The 22,213-nt window shown below is 39.0% G+C and overlaps 1 protein-coding gene and 1 long non-coding RNA gene across 6 annotated transcripts in view; both read right to left on the reverse strand.

The window, feature by feature from the left end:
• Positions 1–22,213, reverse strand: part of LOC306926042 (uncharacterized protein) — a 44,034-nt gene that overhangs the window by 20,247 nt on the left and 1,574 nt on the right. The window contains exons 3-15 of one of the 5 annotated variants that reach the window (XM_079505275.1): positions 20,848–20,936; positions 19,828–19,857; positions 17,961–17,981; positions 17,368–17,388; positions 17,191–17,223; positions 16,920–16,931; positions 14,556–14,585; positions 13,966–13,977; positions 13,798–13,818; positions 13,527–13,538; positions 13,359–13,379; positions 13,119–13,184; positions 10,746–11,190 (exon numbers count right to left, since the gene is read on the reverse strand). In XM_079505275.1, the coding sequence (XP_079361401.1) occupies positions 13,155–13,184; positions 13,359–13,379; positions 13,527–13,538; positions 13,798–13,818; positions 13,966–13,977; positions 14,556–14,585; positions 16,920–16,931; positions 17,191–17,223; positions 17,368–17,388; positions 17,961–17,981; positions 19,828–19,857; positions 20,848–20,936 (332 nt within the window). In that variant the 3' untranslated portion in view covers positions 10,746–11,190; positions 13,119–13,154. Of the gene's footprint in view, positions 1–10,745; positions 11,191–13,118; positions 13,185–13,358; positions 13,380–13,526; positions 13,539–13,797; positions 13,819–13,965; positions 13,978–14,543; positions 14,586–16,919; positions 16,932–17,190; positions 17,224–17,367; positions 17,389–17,960; positions 17,982–19,827; positions 19,858–20,847; positions 20,937–22,213 lie in introns of those variants that run through there. The other 4 variants (XM_079505277.1, XM_079505274.1, XM_079505276.1 and 1 more) reach the window with 4 other exon arrangements.
• Positions 423–3,414, reverse strand: LOC306926045. The gene is made up of 3 exons (XR_013790361.1): positions 3,358–3,414; positions 2,851–2,914; positions 423–490 (listed from the first exon to the last, which is right to left on the reverse strand). It is a non-coding gene; the product is annotated as an uncharacterized lncRNA (long non-coding RNA).

Consider the following 22,213-nt stretch of genomic DNA (forward strand, 5'->3'; position numbering starts at 1 on the left):
GTTGCTGTGTCAGTTCACTGTGTGGTACTGAAGTCAGTTAGTTGTGTTGTGTTGCTGTGTCAGTTCACTGTGTGGTACTGAAGTCAGTTAGTTGTGTTGTGTTGTGTTGTGTTATGTTTAAAAATTGTGAACTATCACTTTAAGACCTTTTAAGGCCTCGGACAAAGCCAACTTTGTGTGGACCCCAGGAAGAGTAGCTGCTACTAAGGTAGTAGCTAATGGGGATCCAAATAAACAAATAAATAAAATAAACAAATAAACTGGGATGGTGACAACTCATGACAATAAACACAATGTTTTGGGCCGAACAAATAATTAGAAAGAAGAAAAACAACAAAAAAAGTGTTGTACCCTGCCCCTTTTTTCTTCTTTCTAATTTGTCGGGTGCGACTGCTCTATAGTCTTCTGTTTTATACAATAAATCTTTCACTATGGGTTCACGTTACCAGTATTTGATTTTCCACAGTCCATGTGGGCATGGCATCAGCACCTTTGAAAGTAAAATAATAAAGGTTAACCTCAAAGGCCCTTAAAACAAGGCTCCAGACTTCCCAAAACAAACTGGTCAGGTTACTACTTGGCCTCACTCCCCGAACCCACCTCACCCCTGCCCATTTTGACAGAATGGCTTAGGGTTGACGACAGAGTACAGCATCTTGCAATGGGTCTGATCCACAAGATTCGATACACCACCAAGATACCCATGTACCTGTCTAAATACTTCACTAAGATACCCATGTACCTGTCTAAATACTTCACTAAGATACCCCTGTACCTGTCTAAATACTTCACTAAGATACCCATGTACCTGTCTAAATACTTCCTTAATGTCAACGAAGTCCACACCCACAACACCAGAGGGAGCTCAATAAACCATGTGCAACCCAGATTCGGCACAAACAAGGGACTAAATTAATTTCTCTCCTATATGCCACCAAAATGTGGAACGCCCTACCAAGAGTCATTAAGACATGCGAATCCCTTGACTTGTTGTTGACTTGACCTGTTTTGGTGTGTTTATGTGTTTTCTCCAATCTGTTAATAAATTCTTCAATCAATCAAAAAAGTATTTGTTAACTGTGAAAAATCCACAGACCACAGCAAAGAGACATTGGGTGCATGATTGGTTGGATACTGTGCAGAAGCAGAAGTACAGTTGAGAATAAATCCATTTGTTTGTTTTTTTTTTAAAAGTTTGAATCACAATAATAGTAATCATTGCTATAAAGTGTTTGTTCAGTCACAGGGGTCTCCTTGTCTCTCCAGTTCTTTATCAGTAAGTGGTGACGGCAGATAGGAGACTGCTGGGCGAGTGCTGGCACTTTGGCATGGGGGGGTCAGATCAGCATATGGAATATGTTCTGTACTGGTCATATATGGAGCGTGTCTTGAGTGTACAGGGTTTGTTGAGGTCAGTTCAGATCAAGAGTTGCTGGCCATATATGGTGGTGTGACGTGTCACGAGGCGTGACCATATATGGAGGCGTTAAGGGTCTCAATGATGTCACGTGATGTCACGAGGGATGATGGATTGGCAACCATATATGGAGGTGTGACGGACGGACGCGAGATGCAGGATTTCATAATAGTAAATGTAACCTCCGGTCGCAATAAACCGAAAATACATTTTCAGGTAGGTGACACAATTTCAGCCAATCAGGAGAGAGTAGCCATTAATCATCTTTTTTTTGAGTGGTGCAAACCACTCCAATAACCAGCTTTGTCTGTATGTATGTGTCTATGTATGTGTGTACCTGTACGTGTATGTACCTGTACGTTGGACCCAAAAAAATGAGCATGGTTACTATGGTCACTGACATTACGTCAGACCACAGCTGATCAGGCTATATATATAAGACCTTGCACCACTCAGTTCACACGGGTGTGATTTTTTTATTTCTTTGTGTCATCACTTACAATTCCACTTGTTTAATCTGTATCCTGACTGTGTTCTCTATCCTGATTGGATAAAATTGTATCCAGACTTTTCATCATAATAAAAAAGCTGGAGAGCATGGTACTGAACAAACACGCTATAGAAATGACTATCACAATATAGAGCTGGAGAGCATGGTACTGAACAAACACGCTATATAAATGACTATCACAATATAGAGCTGGAGAGCACGGTACTGAACAAACACGCTATAGAAATGACTATCACAATATAGAGCTGGAGAGCACGGTACTGAACAAACACGCTATAGAAATGACTATCACAATATAGAGCTTTTTAACACTTATTTTAACCAAAGCAAATCAAGCCTACTGAATGCCCAGTGGTGGAAAAAGTACTCAATTGTTAAGTCTTAAGTAAAAGTACCAATACTGCAATTTAGAACTACTTCGTTACAAGTAAAAGTACGGAATTGAAAATGTACTTGAGTAAAAGTACAAAAGTTTCGGCATCAAATTGTACTTAAAGTAGGACTACTAAAAGTAAAAGTACTCATTGTGCAGAATGTGCCATTTCACAAGTTCAAAATGTGTACAAAATCTATTGAAAATAGCAGATCTACAAGCTCACAATGAGTCGCGTTGCGAGTTTGCGACGCATTGTGAGCTTGTAGATCGGCTATTTTCAAATGGCCGAAATGTATAGGGTTGAAGTGGTTAATGTATGTTTTCTAATCAAAATTAAAATCGCCAAAGTAACTCAAGTTTTCAAATGATTGTAGTGGAGTAAAAGTACACATTTTGGCTCTGAGATGTAGTGGAGTAGAAGTAAAAGTATTGGAAATTGGAAATGCTCAAATAAAGTACAAATACCTCAAAATTGTACTTAAGTATACAGTACTTAAGTAAAAGTACTTAGTAACTTTCCACCACTGTGAATGCCTCTGTACATACCTGCACAGTGGCTCAGAGACAGGACAGCCAGTATGGAGATGGAGATCAGGAAACACAGCTTCATCTAGTAACAGTAATAATAGTCAAATAAAATAATAATAAGAACATTGTATTTCATAACAACAATACTACAAAAAACAATGTGTAAAGTCTTGTATTAAAAATCTACTTGAGTAAAAGTACAAAGGTATTGGCATCAAAATGTACTTAAAGTACTCATTAGGCAGAATGTCCCATTTCAAGTTTTCAAAATCTTTTGAAAATAGCCAAAATACATTGAGCTTTAGTGGTTAAAATAATAAAATCTAAATCTACAAAGTAACTATAGTAACTAAAGTTTTCAAATAGTTGTAGTGTAAAGTAAAGTAGAGTAAAAGTACGATATTTTCCTCAGAGATGTAGTGAAATACTCGATACTCTCAACATTTAACTCTAGTACAGTACAGTACTTGAATAAAGGTACTAAATGAGTCAGAACTAACCCTACACAACAGAAAATGGGCTCACCGTTTCAAAAATGTTGTCCTGTTGGCTTGTTGCTTCTGAGATGAATCTAAATCAGATCCTGGCAAGAGAATAAGGAGTTGGACTTATAAACGCTCAACAAAACAACAATGTGACCTTGCCATGATGCTATGGTCACGGGTATGTGAGTCATAACAGATACAAAAGTAAATAAAAGGTTTGATATAGAAAAAGTGATGTTCTCCAAAGTCGATGAGATGTGCTTCAATCAATAGAATAGCAAGTATAAACCTAGACCTCGGGCAGGTGGGGTCATCAATACCTCCGTACACCAGTGGCGGAAAGTAACTAAGTACATTTACTTAAGTACCACTTAAGTACTTTACTTTAGTAAGTCCAATTTTCTGTACGTTAACTTCTACTCCACTACATTTCAGAGGCAATTAAATATTGTACTTTCACACCACTATCATTATTTGACAACTTTAGTTACTAATTACTTTGTAGATTTTGATTATTATTACAAAGCATATACATTAACCACTTCAGTCCTATATACATTTTGCCCATTTGGAAATAGCAGATCTATAAACTCACAATGCGTCGCGATGCGTCGCATTGTGAGCTTTACATCTGCTATTTTCAAACAATTTTTTGACATTTTTTGACATTTGAAAACTTTTACTTTTGGTACTGTGGTAAATATTGGACACCCCCGAGTCCTAAGGCCTGACTCACACCTTCGCAACAGATTGATGTATGCTTGTTGTATGAGATGTATGCTTGTTGTAAGCTCTCAATTCATTTCCAATGGGAGTCACATGGTTTGACACATTTGTGTTGTACGGCTTTCGGCTGTGTTTCGACTGCCCCCCTCCCCCTCATACAACACAAATGTTGTGTCAAACCATGTGACATCTGACATCTCATACAACAAGCATACATCAAACTGTTGCGACCGTGTGAGTCGCCCCTAAGGGGCCCCTATGGCCTCACTCACACGGTCGCAAAAGATTGCTGTATGCTTGTTGTATACAAAGGGTGTGACACAGCTTGCCCCAATGCATTTCCAATGGGAGTCACATGGTTTGACACAACATTTGTGTTGTATGAGGGGGAGGGGCGCAGTCGAAACACAGCCGAAAGCCATACAACAGCTTAACCATGTGACTTCCATTGGAAATGCATTGGGGCGGCCATGACACTCACAACATTCATACAACAAGCATGCATCAATGTTTTAAAGGTCTGAGTGAGGCCTAAGGGGCGACTCACACGGTCGCAACAGACTGATGTATGCGTGTTGTATGAGATGTATAGCTGATGCAAGCTCGCAATGCATTTCCAATGGGAGTCACATGGTTTGACACAACATTTGTGCTGTATGAGGGGGAGGGTGGCAGTCGAAACACAGCCGAAAGCCATTGTTTGGCAGCGGTGGCCGAACGGTTTGCGGAGCGGTCTTGATACCGGAAGATCGCCAGTTCGTATCTCCGGACCGGCACGTTAAAATTACCACCGCTGAAGTGCCCTTGAGCAAGGCATTGAACCACTACCATGAAATGTTCTATGAGTAGGGCCTGACTGTAAACAAGTATCTGATGCTTAGTCCAGTTACCCTGGGTAAATATAGTAACTTTGCTTTGTTGTGCACGAGTCGGGCCTTACTGTGTACCGAGACTTGACTAAAAACTGAGAGAAAGTTGAGACAGCAGACAGCAGCTTGATGTTTCCTCAGGCTCAGATGGTCATTTATTAGCAGACAGAGTACAAGGCTTCCGCTGCCAGCAAGTGGCAGTGGGCCCCAAAATGACCATCCACACGTATAATGACCGGACCAACTGACTGAATTCTCATAAAGGGTAGTTTACAGGCATAGAGGTGAAGAAGAGAGGCCTCTCTGAAGGCAATTTGATCAACAATTTGCTCCTGGCCCATCAACAAAACCCCTTTGTCATACAGATTACCCCAGGAACAAGTCAGGACCATCCTGCAGGAACCATATAACAAAATAATTGTAATCTTGGTGGCACTTCACCTAGCTTTTGAATACAGTTAAGAACAGGCCTTGGGATACACTTGGCTTGTATAAGTAGGCCAGACAGGCCAGACCTATAGGCTTCACACGGTGCACATTTGTCCAAGAATAAGAGATAGGGCCTATCGCGTTGCGTGTTCGAGTCATGACAACCTTTGTTGCGTGTCTCTCCCTTTCTCTCTCTCTCTCTTTCCTGTCTATCTTCACTTGATACTATCAATAAAGGCAGAAAAGCCAGAAACAAATCTTTAAAAAGAAAAAAGGAGATATGTTGAATTATATGGTTCCAAATACCGTACAGTACATTTGTACTTTTACTCAAGTACATTTTGAATGCGGTACTTCTACTTGTAACAGAGTATCTACATTGCAGTATTGCTATGTATATATGTATGTGAGTACCGTACTTTTTCCATCACTGCCGTACACAAACGTGTCTGTGGCAAATTTTTTATTTTATTTTTACACACTTTTTTATTTTTTAAGATATATTTTTGGGCTTTTTCTGCCTTTATTGGATAGTGTACAGTATGGTGACAGGCTGGCTTAGCAGCCTATAGTGCCCGGACCGCTCTACTAGCCGCCCAGGCACACACACCTTTATAATGTTATTGTTTTGAATGTCAGAATATGACACGTACTAGCTTGACACTATTGCACATTAGGAGGCCAAGTAGTAGTAGTGGACTAGTGGTTCTCAAATGTTTTATTTGCAAGGACCCCCGAGTGTACAAATGGACCCATAAGGGTCAATTTGGTTCAACTTGCAGGTTGAGAACCACATGCTTTGACAAGCCTGTGCGTGGTACAGTCGTTCTGCCATGAGCACAAGGAATGTTACAAGGACAAGCTGTACCATATACAATAGCTATCAGGCCTAAGAGGGCTATATCTTGCTCTCAGAGGCAATAAGGCAGGGGTGTCCAAACTTTTTTCAATGGGAGACATCTTGACTCTTATGTCATATATACTTATCATAGCCGGGGCACAAGGATGAATAACAGAAGATAAACAACATAATGTACTGGAAATAAATTTGTCGTGTGATACATATTGTCTGCAGTGTCATCTCGTTGGAGCTCGTCACTCAACTCACCACCATTGGAGGGACACTTGAGGAACTACAAACACTGTGTACATGATTATACACAACAACTTGGCACGTACCAAAGTACATAACCTCAGTGTTTTCGTTTATTACATAAAAATGCATAATATAAAAAGTTAAAATGTTCAGGTTGGAATTCTTCATGCTGCAGGCTGGTATATACACCATTTATGTTATTATGATTTATTAGTAACCTTATTTTCAGTACATTATGACGTAAGAGCCAAGATGTCTATAGGCCTGATAACTATTGTTTATTAGCCTCGCGTTGCGATACTAATAATATAACACTGCGTTGAGACAATATGCATTGTTTATGGTACAGTTTGTCCACCACTCTGTACACCAAACCTACAGAGAAGAATAGTCTTTTACATGCCACCAGTGCACACCCCCCTGCTTTGAAGAAAGGTTTGCCATATATTCTCAATTCCTTAGACTGAAACGAATCTGTAAGAGTCAGTCAGATTTTGATAAAGAAAGAGACATCATGTACAGAAACTTTGTTGAAAGAGGGTACCCCAAAAAATGGCTTGACTCTGCTTTAACTAAATTGAAGAAAAAAAAGAAACATTAATGTGCCTGCATCACTACCTATAATCCTTTGAGCAATGATATACGTAGCATCCTAGAGAAACACTGGCATGTTTTGTCAGCTGATCCTGAAGGTGCCAAAGTGTTCACTGACCCTCCTCTTTTCTCTAGATCTCAAAGCATCAGAGACTATATGGTGAAAGCAGACTGCTACATACCCCCCCAGCAACACACAGGGCTGGATGGAGTCACCGGCTTCTACCCTTGTCTACATTGTGTGGCCTGTAAAAACTCCAAGAAAATGAACACATTTACAAGTGCAGTTACTATAACAAACAATACACTATCAGACAATTTGTAAATTGTAGTTCTTCTAATGTAGTCTACATGAGTAAGATGATTTCATGCAAATGCAATCTACAGTATGTAGGCAAAACATCCAGGGCAGTACACACACGCATCATAGAACACATGAGTGCCATTAGATGCAAGGACATCAAATCTCCTGTCGCAAGACATTTCATGGAAGCCGGTCACTCCATAGCAGATCTGTCGTTCACAGTTATTGAACAAGTTAAGAAATCTAGAAGAGGGGTGATTTAGATTTAGAGTTTAGACACTAAACTCCTCCGAACTGAATCTAGATGGATTTTTTTATTTACAGTCTGTCGATCCGGGTGGCTTGAACGAAGATCTCTCACTCCAGTGCTACCTATAGAGAAGTTATTTTCAAAAAGTGTTTTGTAAAAGACTGTCAAAATGTGGCGTATGCAGTACTCATGTTTCCTATATAACTGTATGAACTTGTATATCTATCCTGTAATGTCCTCGCCCCACCTTCAGGTGATGTCACCAATTAGTAATTCTCAGCACATGAGCTAGTATTGTTTGAGCTCTTTGTCTGTGAAAATCATATAGCACTGACGAAGGTCTTAGGACGGAAACGTTTGCTTTTTAATTGCACTTTGAGCACAGAGCACTTTATGAGCATGATACAATAAAATTAAAAATGTTTCCCTAAGTCTCAGTCTATAGAAGTTTTTACTTCATTTTGTTATACAGTGAGTGAGTCGTGTTCGGTCAAGTTTTCCTCACAGTTTGTCCTTGTAACAGAACAGTATAACCATGGTCTGATTCCTTGTGCTCTTGGCAGAACGACTGTACCACAGGCCTGTACTAATAATTATTGTACATCTCCCCTGTCCGCTGTATTAAAGCACAACCACCACCACCTTTTAAGCAATGCCTCTGACTCCTTAATTTCATACTATTAATTGACCAGTGAATTCCACTACACTATGGTTGGGGATTTCCTAATGTAACCTGGAATTTCATTCCAGCTTTGTGGTGCATAATAGTGCAATAGTACAAAATCCAAAATCACAGCCAATATCCGGTCTAATATCAGGGTATAAGGATATAATATTGATACTTTTTTTCTCCCGATCTGATTCCGATCATTTCGGTTTCTGAAAATGCATTTTCTGTTTAATAAAATGCTGGAGAGACATGGAGACTCCTGTAGTCCTGTTTTTTACTGCAGCAAAAACTATACAGCCATGAGTAGGCTATCACAATATGGAGCTTTTTAACACTTATTTTAACTAAAGAAAATCTCTTACACAGTACAGAGACTATGAAAATATATTTTAATTTGATTATAACAACCATATTATTGACCTTGATTTATCTTCTCTTTGAAAGAGTATACCTACTATATTGACCTTGACTTATCTGCTCCTTGAAGGAAAACCTACTGTAGCATACGGTCCTTTTCATTGACTCTCATTCTCTGACAGAGACATCTACTCATTACAGCCCATGTGTTATACTGTATCTTATCATTTGATGCCACCCTCTGGCCACAATCAATATTACATCAGAGCACATACGCACCCCTTGTGTATGCTAACATCTATGAATGAGTGCAGGAAGGTATTCTGTTTTACATTTCTGGGTAGGCCACTCCATCCTAAACGAGTGCAGAGGTTTTTGTGAGCAATACTTAAAGGCAGCTAAAACAACTTCAATTGAGCTAGTGTTTATAATAATATACAGTGACTTTTATTGCATGGTAGCACATACATTCTTATAACTAGACTTGTAAATAGTGATATTCAAACGACCACCTGACCGGCTGCCGGGGTTTATTTTTTGATTGATTGATGTCTTTATTGATCATGAAATAAAATCATCACTGTCACATATATGTAACAAACATCTGACCCACCACAATGCACAAAAGCATAAAGCTTTGTCTGTTTGTGTGAACACAAACACGATGATTTAATTTGCTGATAGTGATCACCCTATAACCTAGCTGATTGGCTGAGCATATTGAGTATAAAAGGCAGAACAGTGAAGTGATTGGCCGGCATGACATTTGTGATGATTAATTTGATTGAATGAGCACGGAATGTGATGTAGCCTACGTATGATGATGTATGATATAAGAGCGCCCCTCACTTCACACGAGTGCGATTTTTTCCTTCTAAGTGGTCCGTAGACGTGGTGTATTGCATGCATGATGGTAATGTAGGATTTGTTGATTTTGCACTGGTCGAGTCATTATTATTAGGAAATTATTATGGACCATATTTGGTATAAAAAAAACAGTGGAAATGGGGATAATACACATGGATGCATATAGCAAGTGTTCCCATACAAAGCACTGTCTATAATCTTAGCCCATATCCCACCCAACACAACAGGTTGATTCTAGGTCAGGTGGTCCCTCGTTCATAACCACCCATGCCGGCATAAAAAGACTAGGTCTGGCTGTATTGCTCAGGCTGCACTGCAGTGTCTATTCACGGGCGCGAACCCACTACTGAGCGGCACGGGGGCTTTGACCTGCTCCGTTTCCGACCTGGGCCGGTTCACCCCTCCTTAGACAACCTGGTGGTCCCGGGCTCCCCCAGGAGCTCCATATCGATACCGAACTTAGTGCGGACACCCGATCGACATAGTCCACTGCAGCTCAGAACTCCTGAGCTCAAACGATCCGCCAGCCTCAGCCTCCCGGTAGCTTGGATTACAGGCGCACGCCACTGCGCCTAAAAGTACAGTACTTGAAATTCCATTCTGGAAAGGTGTCCCATTCCTCCATTACTGAAATTAGTTGTTGTTGTTGTTGTACTATTGTTGTACTATTCTATGTCTGCCTAAAAGTACAGTACTTGTTAGAGTTAAATATTTAGCTGGGGACCTGGAGTCAGACTAACAGCGCCACCAACAGGTGGATTTTTGAAAATGACTCAAATCATGAAGGCAGCTTACATGGAATCTTTCACAGACTTTCATAGGCTACTAGGCTGAGGAATATATCCCACCTTTTTCCAGATTGGCCAGTTACAGCACCACCAACAGGTGGATTTTGAAAATGACTCAAATCTTGAAGATTTATATATATATATATATATATATATATATATATATTCACTCAAATAAATGGTTACATTCCTACAGTTGATCTGTTGTTGTTGTTGTTGTTGTTGTAGTAACGACCCAGCACACTCAAACAAAAGAGGCTGTTCGCCACATGTATCATTTGCCACATGTAACATTTGCTTGATTGGTGTTTGATACGTTTGAATGAGGCCTTATTAGGCCATATTCACACGTACCATTCAAACATAAGTTTGATGAGGTAGTATTATATATACAAATTATTATATATTATTATATATATTATTATATTATATATATAAAAAAGAAAGAAAAAAAGAAATGAGACATCTTCTCTTAACCTGAAGCTTATTTCAATTTATTAAGCTGACATGACAGAATATTTTAATCATAACATTTAGATCTATAGACCAAAAATGTGTTTACAAACATGGGGACTGGGCTCACGGGTGACTGTTTCATGTAATCAATTCCAAACAGCAAATTAAAGTTTGATGGGGCATTTTTTACACGTGAGTGCAGCTAGAAACTTTCCATTGCATCTTACGAGAGGAAGGGTTCTTCTGCTGCCGGTATGCGCGCGCATGTTGTTTCTTATCAGTGTGACGTCGTCTGTCGGGGTGCATACTTAGTTTACTAGTCATTGGTTAGACATGGATTAAGGTTAGGTTTAGGTGTGCTGCCCCGTGGGAGGTTAGGTTTCGGGTGAGGGTTCGAGATAGTCCAACCACTAGTTATAGTGGTCGCTGTAGTCTTCCGGCGGCGTCTCTTCCGAGTTTTTAGACAGCTGGTGGATGGAAATGCAGCTTAATTAGCATCATACATCATCATACATCACATTCCGTGCTAAGCCAATCAAGTAAAAGTATCAATACTGCAATGTAGAAATACTCAGTTACAAGTAAGGCCTCACTCACACCTTTAAAACATTGATGCATGCTTGTTGTATGAATGTTCTAAGTGTCATGGCCGCCCCAATGCATATCCAATGGAAGTCACATGGTTTGAATCAACATTTTGGACTACAAGCTGTTGCATGGCTTTCGGCTGTGTTTCGACTGCACCCCTCCCCCTCATACAACACAAATGTTGTGTCAAACCATGTGACTCCCATTGGAAATGCATTGAGAGCTTACAACAAGCATACATCTCATACAACAAGCATACATCAATCTGTTGCGACCGTGTGAGTCGCCCCTAAAAGTCAGAAAATCTAAATGTACTTGAGTAAAAGTACAAATGTATTGGTATCAAAAGTACTTAACCCTAGAACACTAAACACGGGTGATTTTCACCCGGACACTTATATCTTTGTAATTTTCATAATGTTGCTGATGTCTGAGGTGGATGGGTCTTTCAGTAGCTTCATGATGACATTATGAGGTTATTCTGCTTTATTGTTCCTATACATGTTATTATTTTTATGAAGTGAAATGTGACATGTGATGCTGACTATTTGTAAAATAGTATTCTTTCCTATGAGAAAAGTAACGGATTTAATTGTGAACCGTTTTATTTTGTCAGTTACCTTTTGTGGCATCTCTATATAAATATACAAACTATAACCCTACGATCTTCCTTAGTTAATAATTTCCCCTAATGCACAAAGCGCGATTGTTACAACATCATAGAAGGTAGCTTTGTTTCCCTGTCCACATCCCTGATTTTTTCTACAGACAGGTGTTCGGGTGAATTTCACCCGTGTTTAGTGATAGTGTGATAGAGAAAAATCCCACACACTCACAATGGATTTTTATTTTATTGTTCTCTTCACTCAACACTGGACCATTCTCACATGTCCTAGAAATGGGTGGACCAAAGGAGAAGTTCCCAACTTCATTTATCTTTTTTTTTTTAATATATTTTGTTTTTTTGTGATAAGTCATGATGAAATATTAAAGAAGAGTGGCTCAAGTTGCCATATATTGCTGTATTGCAATATATTTTGATGAGAAATGTTTTTTATGGAATATTTTACATTGTGTAAAATATACCCGTGTTTAGTGATGGTGTAATAAAAACATGTTTAGTGTTCTATAGGGTTAAAGTACCAAAAGTAGAAAGTAGTCATTATGCAGAATGTCTCATTTCACAAGTTTTCAAATGTATGCAATGTATCAAAAATAATTTCAAATGGCCAAAATGTATACATTGCTGAAGTAGTTAGTTTATGTTTTGTATAATAGTATCAAGTAACTAAAGGTTTCAAATAATTGCAGTGGAGTAAAAGTACCTCTGAGATGTAGTGGAGTAGAAGAAAAAGTATAGTGTAAATTGTAAATAATACTGTAAATTAAAAGTATTTAAGTAGCCTATACAGTACTAGAGTAAATGTATTTAGTTACATTTCACCACTGACTGCAGCTCAGGAGGAGCACTAATGATGCTTTGTTGTGCAATAGTGTTAGTGTCATGCACTAAAAATAGCTGATCTACAAACTCACAGCCTGTTTCAGATGCAGTAGATCTGCTATTTTTGGTGCATCACACCGCCGTAAGAAGGGAACTAGACTGCTCTGTGTACTTGATATGTTGTGCTTCTGCTGGTTTGACAACCATTTGTGTCATAGCTAAGATTGTCCTGAATGACAACCATTAATTTTGTGTGACTAACATATTGTACTTGTCTGATAGTCATTGTGTATTATATTGAAGTAGCCTGTATACTACTTGTTAGTCATTCATTAAACTGAACAGCAGAACATATTGACTCACCTCCTTAAACATCTGGTGTATATAGCATGAGCAACATCAAGACTGGTGTTTAAGTTCCTCGATCTCCTGACAACAGAATGAAGAGTTGGAGTGATAAAGGATCAACAAAGACCAGCACAAATGTTGCCTTACATTTGTGCTGGTGTTGTGCTGGAGTTCATGTGTTACATGTGTATATTTGAAGTACCCTACTAGTAGTTAGCCATTCGTTAAACTGGACAGCAGAACATATTGACTCACCTGCCAATTTTCTGCGGTAAGCTGACAAAATAATGAAGAGTTGGTGTTATAAAGGCTCAACAGAGACCCACAACAATGTTTACGTGTTTATGTGTATACAGTATTCGAAGTATAGGCCTACTAGTTGTCATTTGTTAAACTGAACAGAAGCAGAACAGATTGACTCACCGCATTCAGATACTGACAAAGGAAAAGAAGAGTTGGAGAGTTATAAAGGCTCAACAGAGACCAGAAAAAAATAATTGTGTACCTTATATTTGAAGTACTAGTCATTTATGTGTGTATTTCATGTAGTAGTTGGTAGTCATTCTGTGTATATGTACTACTGCACATTCGTGCTGGTGTTGTGCTGGAGTTCATGTGTTACATGTGTATATTTGAAGTACCCTACTAGTAGTTAGACATTCGTTAAACTGGACAGCAGAACATATTGACTCACCTGCCAATTTGCTGCAGTAACCTGACAAAATAATGAAGAGTTGGTGTTATAAAGTCTCAACAGAGACCCACAACAATGTTTACGTGTTTATGTGTATACAGTATTCGAAGTATAGGCCTACTAGTTGTCATTTGTTAAACTGAACAGAAGCAGAACAGATTGACTCACCTTATTCATTTCCTGACAAAAGAAAAGAAGAGTTGGAGAGTTATAAATGCTCAACAGAGACCAGACATTTAGGTACTTCACTTGCACATACATATATATTTAATTTACACATACATACTTCACTTGAAGTTGCACATACATACATACTTCACTATATATATACTTCATTCACACATACTTCACTTGTACGTACATACATACATACATACATACATACAGGTACATACATACCTCATTCGCACATATACTGTATATACTTCACTTCACACGCGCACACACACACACTCTCTCTCTCTCTCTCTCTCTCTCTCTCTCTCTCTCACACACACACACACACACACACACACACACACACACACACACACACACACACACACACACACACACACACACACACACACACACACACACACACACACACACACACACGTACAAGCCGTCGTACATGTCCTGACACAATAATGAAGAGTTGGAGTTATAAAGGCTCAACAGAGACCAGCAAAAAAATGAATTGTGTACACAGTATGTGAAGTACTAGTAACTACTTGTTAATCATTTGTTAAACTGAACAGCAGAACATATTGACTCACCTTCTGACTGGCTTTACGTTCCTGGATCTCCTGACAACAGAATGAAGAGTTGGAGTGATAATATACATCATCATACAATAAATTCCGTGCTCAGCCAATCAAGTGAAAGCATCAATACTGCAATGTAGAAATACTCTGTTACAAGTAAAAGTCAGAAAATCTAAATGTACTTGAGTAAAAGTACAAATGTATTGGTATCAAAAGTACCGTGGTGGGAGTTCTGCTCTGGTTTTGGTGAAATTTTAAGTAGTTCTGGTCATTTTGTGGGGGGCACAGGGGGCCACGCATTAAAAGTAAATGAAACCACAAAACTAACGTAATTTGTATTGTTGACCTATTTCAAAAATATTAGTGCAACTTTCGTTCATTTTTTACCCCTCTATCACACGGAACTATGTTTTTGTGTCCATATCACTACGCCCAAAAAATAGTTCCATGTGATGAAGGGGTCAAAGTTGAACGACAGTTGGCTAATATTTTAGAAATGGGTAAACAATACAAATTACGTTAGTTTTGTGAATTAATTTACTTTTACTGCGTGGCCCCAGTGCCCCCCACAAAATGACCGGAACTACTTAATATTGAACAAAACCAGAGCAGCAAGTATTTCATACAGCATAAGTTCAAAAAATCTGAACTATCCCTTTAACCCTAGAACACTAAACACGGGTGATTTTCACCCGGGCGCTTATATTTTTGTAATTTTCATAATGCTGCTGATGTCTGAGGTGGATGGGTCTTTCAGTACATTAATGATGCTCAGTGACATCATAATGTTGCTGATGTCTGAGGTGGATGGGTCTTTCAGTAGCTTCATGATGCTCAGTGACATCATAATGTTGCTGATGTCTGAGGTGGATGCGTCTTTCAGTAGCTTCATGATGCTCAGTGACATCATAATGTTGCTGATGTCTGAGGTGGATGGGTCTTTCAGTAGCTTCATGATGCTCAGTGACATCATAATGTTGCTGATGTCTGAGGTGGATGGGTCTTTCAGTACATTCATGATGCTCAGTGACATCATAATGTTGCTGATGTCTGAGGTGGATGGGTCTTTCAGTAGCTTCATGATGCTCAGTGACATCATAGAAGGTAGGTTTGTTTCCCTGCCCACATCCCTGATTTTTTCTACAGGCAGGTGTTCGGGTGAATTTCACCCGTGTCTAGTGATAGTGTGATAGAGAAAAATCCCACACACCCAGAATGGACTTTTATTTTATTGTTCTCTTCACTGGACCATTCTCACATGTCCTAGAAATGGGTGGACCAAAGGAGAAGTTCCCAACTTCATTTCTCTTCTTTTAGGAATATTTTTAAAATACTATTTTAATAACTATTTTTCGTTTTTTTGTGATAAGTCATGATGAAATATTAAAGAAGAGTAGCTCAAGTTGCCATATATTGCTATATTGCAATATATTTTGATTAGAAATATTTTTTATGGAATATTTTACCTTGGGTTAAAATATACCCGTGTTTAGTGATGGTGTAATAAAAACATGTTTAGTGTTCTAGGGTTAAAGTACCAAAAGTAGAAAGTAGTGATTGTGCAGAATGTCCCATTTCACAAGTTTTCAAATGTATGCAATGTATACAAATAATTTCAAATGGCCAAAATGTATACATAGCTGAAGTGGTCAGCTATGTATCATCAAGTATCTAGTAACTAAAGGTTTCAAATAATTGCAGTGGAGTAAAAGTACCTCTGAGATGTAATGGAGTAGAAGTACAAATATACTGGCAATTGTAAATAATACTGTAAATTAAAAGTTCCTCAAAGTATTTAAGTAGCCTATACAGTACTAGAGTAAATGTATTTAGTTACATTACACCACTGACTGCAGCACAGGAGGAGCACTAATGATGCTTTGTTGTGCAATAGTGTCATGCACTAAAAAATAGCTGATCTACAAACTCACAGCCTGTTGCAGATGCAGTAGATCTGCTATTTTTGGTGCATCACACCATCGTAAGAAGGGAACTAGACATGTGTGCTTGTTACATTGATATGTTGTGCTTCTGCTGGTTTGACAACCATTTGTGTGATAGCTAAGATTGTACTGAATGACAACCATTAATTTTGTGTGATAGCTAACATTGTACTTGTCTGATAGTCATTGTGTATTATATTGAATTAGCCTGTATACGTAGTCATTCATTAAACTGAACAGCAGGACATATTGACTCACCGCTTGCGTACAAGCGGTCGTACATGATCTGACAAAATAAGGAAGAGTTGGTGTTATAAAGTCTCAACAGAGACCCACAACAATGTTTACGTGTTTATGTGTATACAGTATTCGAAGTATAGGCCTACTAGTTGTCATGTGTTAAACTGAACAGAAGCAGAACAGATTGACTCACCGCATTCAGATGCTGTCAAAGGAAAAGAAGAGTTGGAGAGTTATAAAGGCTCAACAGAGACCAGAAAAAAATAATTGTGTACCCTATATTTGAAGTACTAGTCAATTATGTGTGTATTTCATGTAGTAGTTGGTAGTCATTCTGTGTATATGTACTACTGCACATTTGTGCTGGTGTTGTGCTGGAGTTAATGTGTTACATGTGTATATTTGAAGTACCCTACTAGTAGTTAGCCATTCGTTAAACTGGACAGCAGAACATATTGACTCACCTCCCAAATTGCTGCGATATTTGCTGCGGTAACCTGACAAAATAATGAAGAGTTGGTGTTATAAAGTCTCAACAGAGACCCACAACAATGTTTACGTGTTTGTGTATACAGTATATGAAGTGGCCTACTAGTTGTCATTTGTGAAACTGAACAGAAGCAGAACTCAGACTGACTCACCTCATTCACCTCATTCATTTCCTGACAAAAGAAAAGAAGAGTTGGAGAGTTATAAATGCTCAACAGAGACCAGACATTTAGGTACTTTACTTGCACATACATATATATTTTATTTACACATACATACTTCACTTGAAGTTGCACATACATACATACTTCACTTGCACAAATATAAATACTTAATTTGCGCATATATAGATACTTCATTCACACATACTTCACTTGTATGTACGTACATACATACATACATACATACATACACATACATACATACATACATACATACATACATACATACATACATACATACATACATACATACATACATACATACATACATACATACATACATACATACTTCATTCGCACATATACTGTATATACTTCACTTCACGCATGCACGCACGCACGCACGCACGCACGCACGCACGCACGCACGCACACACACACACACACACACACACACACACACACACACACGCACACACTTGAAGTATGCATGTATGTGTTTATGTGTATATACAGTATTTGAAGTATAGGCCTACTAGTTGTCATTTTGTTAAACTGAACAGAAGCAGAACAGATTGACTCACCCGAGTCACCTCTCTCATTTCCTGAAAAAAGAAAATAAGAGTTGGAGAGTTATAAAGGATCAAAAGAGACCAGACATATACATACTTCATTCGCACATATACTGTATATACTTCACTTCGCACGCACGCACGCACGCACGCACTCACGCACGCACGCACGCACGCACGCACGCACGCACGCACGCACGCACGCACGCACAGACACACACACACACACACACACACACACAATCTCAGTCAAAATTATGCCTAAACCCCTATAATCTCACTAAATCTTAATCTAAAACTAACCTTAACCCTAACCTCAGTCTCATAAGAAGTCTCATAGGAAGGCTGTGGGCAGTTCAGAAACGCGTCCACCAGGGACATCACATCTAACTTGGACTCAGGGGGGTGGACGCCTCTGCCTTGCATAGTCCCCAGTGAATAGGCAGGTTGCCCTTCACTGGTAACCTTACTTTGGATTTTAAATATATTAAGGTATTGTAGGCTGGGATTTTACAAAAAAGCCCCCCTTTTAAATACATACAGACATACAGACATACATACATACTTATAAGGTATGCCATCTGGTGGCTAATGAACCAAACACACATTCTCAGAAGTTGAAGCAGTTTTAGAGGACCCACTTTTAGGCCAGTGCAACAGAGCATGCTCTTGCCTTTTTTTAAAACCTTACCCATTTTAACCAAATACATACATACATACATACATACATACATACATACATACATACATACATACATACATACATACATACATACATACATACATACATACATACATACATACATACATACATACATACATACATACATACATACATACATACATACATACAGGACGCCTCTGCCTTGCATAGTCCCCAGTGAATAGGCAGGTTGCCCTTCACTGGTAACCTTACTTTGGATTTTAAATTTATGAAGGTATTGTAGGCTGGGATTTTACAAAAAAGCCCCCCTTTTAAATACATACAGACATACAGACATACATACTTTGGACGCCTCTGCCTTGCATAGTCCCCAGTGAATAGGCAGGTTGCCCTTCACTGGTAACCTTACTTTGGATTTTAAATATATGAAGGTATTGTAGGCTGGGATTTTACAAAAAAGCCTCCCTTTTAAATACATACAGACATACAGACATACATACATACTTATAAGGTATGCCATCTGGTGGCTAATGAACCAAACACACATTCTCAGAAGTTGAAGCAGTTTTAGAGGACCCACTTTTAGGCCAGTGCAACAGAGCATGCTTTTGCCTTTTTTAAACCTTACCCATTTTAACCAAATACATACATACATACATACATACATACATACATACATACATACATACATACATACATACATACATACATACATACATACATACATACATACATACATACATACATACATACATACATACATACATACATACATACATACATACAGTATACATACTTCATTCGCACATATACTGTATATACTTAACTTCACACGCACGCACGCACGCACGCACGCACGCACACACACACACAGTCATACATACATACCTCCTTCGCACATATATAAATACTTCACTTGTACAGTCATACATACATACCTCCTTCGCACATATATAAATACTTCACTTGTACAGACACACACACACACACACACACACACACACACACACACACACACACACACACACACACACACACACACACACACACACACACGTACAAGCCGTCGTACATGTCCTGACAATAATGAAGAGTTGGAGTTATAAAGGCTCAACAGAGACCAGCAAAAAAATGAATTGTGTTCACAGTATGTGAAGTACTAGTAACTACTTGTTAATCATTTGTTAAACTGAACAGCAGAACATATTGACTCACCTTCTGACTGGCTTTACGTTCCTGGATCTCCTGACAACAGAATGAAGAGTTGGAGTGATAATATACATCATCATACAATAAATTCCGTGCTCAGCCAATCAAGTGAAAGCATCAATACTGCAATGTAGAAATACTCTGTTACAAGTAAAAGTCAGAAAATCTAAATGTACTTGAGTAAAAGTACAAATGTATTGGTATCAAAAGTACTTCAAGGGATAGTACAGATTTATTTAACTTAAGCTGTATGAAATACTTGCCAATAATATAGTGGTTGCAACTGTATTAATTGATTGCCCTAGTTTTGCCCTAGTCCCGTCGCTCCACAAAACCAGAGCAGTTCTGCTTGGTGAATTATTAAGTAATTCCGGTCATTTTGTGGGGGGCACAGAGGGCCACGCAGTAAAAGTAAATTAATTCACAAAACTAGCATCATTTGTATTGTTGACCTATTTATACCATATAGTGCAACTTTTGTTCATTTTTTACCCCTCTATACAGAACTAGGTTTTTTGTGTCCATATCACTACGCCCAAAAAATAGTTCCATGTGATAGAGGGGTCAAAGTTGAACGAAAGTTTTTTTTATTTTAGAAATAGGTCAACAATACAAATGATGGTAGTTTTGTGGATTAATTTACTTTCAATGCGTGGCCCCAGTGCCCCCCACAAAATGACCGGAACTACTTAATATTCACCAAAACCAGAGCAGAACTCCCAGCACAGGACTCGGGCAATCAATTAATACAGTTGCAACCACTATATTAATGGTAAGTATTTCATACAACTTAAGTTTAAGAATTGTGAACTATCACTTTAAGACCTTTTAAGGCCTCGGACAAAGCCAACTGGGATGGTGACAACTCATGTCAATAAACACAATGTTTTGGGCCGAACAAATAATTAGAAAGAAGAAAAACAACAAAAAAAGTGTTGTACCCTGCCCCTTTTTTCTTCTTTCTAATTCGTCGGGTTAAGACTGCTCTATAGTCTTCTGTTATCTTTCACTATGGGTTCAAGTTACCTGTATTTGATATTGCAGGCGGTCAATGGACCCTTGCAGGCCGTCAATGGTCCTTTCCAGGCCGTCAATGGTCCATATCGGCAGAGCACCTTTGAAAGTAAAATAATAAAGGTTAACCTCAAAGGCCCTTAAAACAAGGCTCCAGACTTCCCAAAACAAACTGGTCAGGTTACTACTTGGCCTCACTCCCCGAACCCACCTCACCCCTGCCCATTTTGACAGACTGAAATGGCTTAGGGTTGACGACAGAGTACAGCATCTTGCAATGGGTCTGATCCACAAGATTTTCTACACCACCAATATACCCATGTACCTGTCTAAATACTTCACTAAGATACCCATGTACCTGTCTAAATACTTCAGATACCCATGTACCTGTCTAAATACTTCACTAAGATACCCATGTACCTGTCTAAATACTTCCTTAATGTCAACAAAGTCCACACCCACAACACCAGAGGGAGCTCAATAAACCATGTGCAACCCAGATTCGGCACAAACAAGGGACTAAATTAATTTCGCTCCTATATGCCACCAAAATGTGGAACGCCCTACCAACAGTCATTAAGACATGCAAATCCCTTGACTCCTTCAAAACCGCTCTCAAAGGGCACTTACGGACAGCTGCAATTCGAAACTGGCCCCTGTAAAATCTGAATCCCCCACCCACCCTTTTCACCTCACTGTATAGGCCTATGTTGTTGTTGTTGGGTTTTTTTTTTGGGGGGGGGGGGTTCCCCTTTATAACTCCTGATGATTTCCTGTTTTTGGTTTTTCTACAATCTGTTAATAAATTCTTCAATCAATCAAAATCAAATGAGTTAACTGTGAAAAAACCACAGACCACAGCAAAGAGACATTGTATTGGGTGCATGATTGGTTGGATACTGTGCAGAAGCAGAAGTACAGTTGAGAATAAATAAAAAAAAACATTTTTTGTTAAAAGTTTGAATCACAATAATAGTAATCATTGCTATAAAGTGTTTGTTCAGTCACAGGGGTCTCCTTGTCTCTCCAGCTCTTTAACCATTAAGACGCCCTGAGGGCGAGAAGCGACCTCGCCCGGGTGACGGCAGATAGGAGACTGCTGGGCGAGCGCTGGCACTTTGGCATGGGGGGGTCAGATCAGCATATGGAATATGTTCTGTACTGGTCATATATGGAGTGTGTCTTGAGTGTACAGGGTTTGTTGAGGTCAGATCACAAGAGTTGCTGGCCATATATGGTGGCGTGACGTGTCACGAGGCGTGACCATGTAGGCAGGCGTTAAGGGTCTCAATGATGTCACGTGATGTCACGAGGTCAGATCCACATGGAGATCTAAGGGTCTCCATGATGTCACGAGATGTCACGAGGCATGATGGAT

Source organism: Electrona antarctica (assembly GCF_951216825.1).
Source record: "Electrona antarctica genome assembly, chromosome: 7".
NCBI lineage: Eukaryota > Metazoa > Chordata > Actinopteri > Myctophiformes > Myctophidae > Electrona > Electrona antarctica.